General features: G+C 43.7%; 1 protein-coding gene across 1 annotated transcript in view; it reads right to left on the bottom strand.

The window, feature by feature from the left end:
- Positions 1 to 3,073, bottom strand: part of samd14 (sterile alpha motif domain containing 14) — a 22,218-nt gene that overhangs the window by 5,442 nt on the left and 13,703 nt on the right. Inside the window, exons 6-8 of the mRNA XM_015399936.1 lie at positions 2,128 to 2,227; positions 1,954 to 2,022; positions 1,711 to 1,867 (exon numbers count right to left, since the gene is read on the bottom strand). Of these exons, the coding sequence (XP_015255422.1) occupies positions 1,711 to 1,867; positions 1,954 to 2,022; positions 2,128 to 2,227 (326 nt within the window). The remainder of the gene's footprint in view (positions 1 to 1,710; positions 1,868 to 1,953; positions 2,023 to 2,127; positions 2,228 to 3,073) is intronic.

The following is a 3,073-nucleotide window of genomic DNA, read 5'->3' as shown; positions in this document are numbered from 1 at the left end:
AAGTGACCTTTTTTAATGTAGCCCAATGTTTTTTAAATCTTATATTTATAATAACGTCTTTGTTTTTTTACAGATCAATGTCCAACTTTTATGTAGATTACTAACTATGTATTTTATTGTTTGCACTAATTTTTAATGTTGTTGTTTTTATTATGTTGGCATTTTAAACCTTGCCCAGGGACTACAGTTGAAAATTAGCTACTTAGCTAACACTGGCTCATTTACAGAAATGTTTATTAATGTGCACTGTCCCTGTTCAAATAAACACATACCCGGTAAATAAAAAAATAAATAGTAAAATAAATTAGTAATTAAACGGGAAACGCAGGGCAACATGAATGAAGCGAGGAGTTACGTTCACAGCTGGAAAACAGTGCGATAATTTAACAGCTAGTTAAATAAGACGATCCACATGTATCGGTCACATCTTAAAATCAAAAGCCATGTGTTCCAGGGCCCTGGCATCATTACGGGAAGGAAAATTTTCAGAAAATATCTTCTCCTGAAAATGTGAGCGAGCGTGGAGCGATTTCGCCGGAGCGGCAGGAAAATGAAGGTGAACGCGGAGCGGATTTAGAGTGGAGCGTCGTGGAGCAACGTTGAGCGGCGGAGCGAATGAGCGAACATCCTCCTGAATGCAGGAATTGCGCGGCGCTCTGTTCACATGCTCTGCTGCTTCCGCAGGAGAGCCTCCAACCTGCAGGACCAAGGGTCCAGCTGAATCCCAGCAGCTTGACCCTAAACAGAGCAGCTGCGGCCATTTCTTCTTCTCTGTGGTTATTGGTGGATTTTCTCTTTGGTTTAAAAAACAAATATTAAACCCAACTTTGGGCCGATCTTTATAGATTCCACAGAGAGAGCAACAAATAGCATGGCCTAAAAAAACTGAACATGTTGCAGTTGATCTACAAAGATTGTGCCACGACAGATGAGACGTGCAAACCAGGCGCTTCCACCCTAATTAAAGGAGTCAATCGAATTTTTGCTGCTCGATGCGCCACATCAACCAATCAGAGAAGCTGATCTGGGAGCTAAAATTGTAACTCCTGCTCTAATGCCTCCAGCTTTCGCTGGTTCAGCAGTAAGAACTCTATCCAGGGTGGGAAAGGAATTCTGTGCAGCTGTGCTGAATACAGACAGCCTGCAGACAAGCACAAGGGACAACCATCGGGCCTAAATGGGACTACCGCTTTTCAGAAAAGAACTACAAAAAACAAAAGTTACACAAATGCAGCGAGCAGATCAAGCTCTCTGTTATAGAGTGTCCAGAAGGCATCAAAAGCTCCATATGCTAAATGATTTGATGCCAGGAAGCAGAATTTCCTGCTCCAAGCTCCTTCCTAACTGCCAGCACTATTCGGACAGCACTTATTATGGCGACCGCTGAAGCGCTTGCACTGAGGCTTTAGTGTCCTTACAGATTGGAGGTAATGTCATCAAGCTATCAGCTGGTGCTCAGCTGAGGGATGGAACAAACGATGCATTCAAGTACTCCACGTAAACGTAAAAAACTCCCCCTAAAAATTAACTACTGTTCTTTTTTTACTCTCACTCAGATGCTGCATATTAAAGGTTTAAGCTAATGACTTGTTTTAGTTTTGATGGTTCTGCTCCTGGTGATGCCGGTCAAGATCTTTCTGTTCAATAAGTTTTACCTGAAGTCTGTTTCATTCAGGATCATCTGCTAAGTCTCAGGCCTTAATAACTAACCTGTGAGTGGGACTTCCTGGGTCTCTGGGAGCCCAGCGGGGGGATTTTGGGGGAACATGGAGGAGTTCCAGAGGAGGAGAAGGAACCCCGACCTTCAGTGAACCAGGAAAAAGAGACAAAGGATCCAGAGGAGCGGGATGGACTCTCAGATGGCTCTCTGAAGACAACATCACAACATGAGACAAGTTCAGTAGGACTGGTTATTCTGGAACAAACCGAATGTTGCATTGATGATTGACAAACCTGCTTCCCACAGAGAGTCTGTTGGATTTATCTTTTCTCACTCTGATGTAGGAACGTCTAAGCGTCACCCTTAAACACAAAGAACACCATTACTGTCCGAGCCGTGGATGGTTGGACCAGAATGTACCTTTTAAATTAAGATTGTTAAAGAGACAGAGAATGCAGTGTATTCACCCTAAATCCAAGAAGCGTCTCTTGGTCTTCTTATCAAAGATGACGGTCGAACTGCCGTGTTCAGCTGGACTCGTGTCTCGACTCGTATCAGAAACCAGCACTAAAAGAAGCAGAATTAGAAATAAACTGTTGAATATAGCACACTAACTGAAACATGAACAGGAAACAGCATCAGACACCGATGGGAGCTTCTGCTGTTTGTCCAGGTGTGTTTTAAGGTGTGAATGCTGGTTTACAAACAGGTGTGAATCAAAGTGTATATTGTGGTGTATGTAGTTGTGAATCCAGGTGTGTCAAAGTGTAAATCTAGGTGTGTCAAAGTGTGAATCCAGCTGTATAATAGAGTATGTCTTGATGTAAAATCAAGTGTGTGTATAGGTGTGCGTACAGGTGTGAATCCAGGTGTGTCAAAGACGGGAATCCTGGCATGTATCCTGGTGTGAATCCAGCTGTATATGGGGTGTTTTCAGGTGTGAAAGCAGGTTTTTCAGTGTGAATCCAGGTGTGTATCCTGGTGTGAATCCAGGTGTATATGGGGTGTGTTCAGGTGTGAATCCAGGTGTGTCAAAAACGAGAATCCCGGCATGTAACCCGGTGTGAATCCAGGTGTATATGGGTTGTGTTCAGGTGTGAAAGCAGGTGTTTCAGTGTGAATCCAGGCGTGTATCCTGGTTTGAATCTAGGTGTGTCAAAGTGTGAATCCAGGTGTATATTAGAGTGTGTCTTGATGTAAATCCAAGTGTATATAGGTGTGCGTACAGCTGTGAATCCAGGTGTGTCAAAGATGGGAATCCAGGCGTGTATCCTGGTGTGAATCCAGGTGTGTCAAAGTGTGAATCCAGGTGTGTCAAAGATGGGAATCCAGGCGTGTATCCTGGTGTGGATCCAGGTGTGTCAAAGTGTGAATCCAGGTGTGTCAAAGATGGGAATCCAGGCGTGTATCCTG

The sequence above is a fragment of the Cyprinodon variegatus genome, unplaced genomic scaffold, assembly GCF_000732505.1.
Source record: "Cyprinodon variegatus isolate N-32 unplaced genomic scaffold, C_variegatus-1.0 Scaffold1058, whole genome shotgun sequence".
Classification (NCBI taxonomy): Eukaryota; Metazoa; Chordata; class Actinopteri; order Cyprinodontiformes; family Cyprinodontidae; genus Cyprinodon; species Cyprinodon variegatus.
Note: the sequence above shows the minus strand (reverse complement) of the source record. Positions and strands in the feature narration are given on the sequence as shown.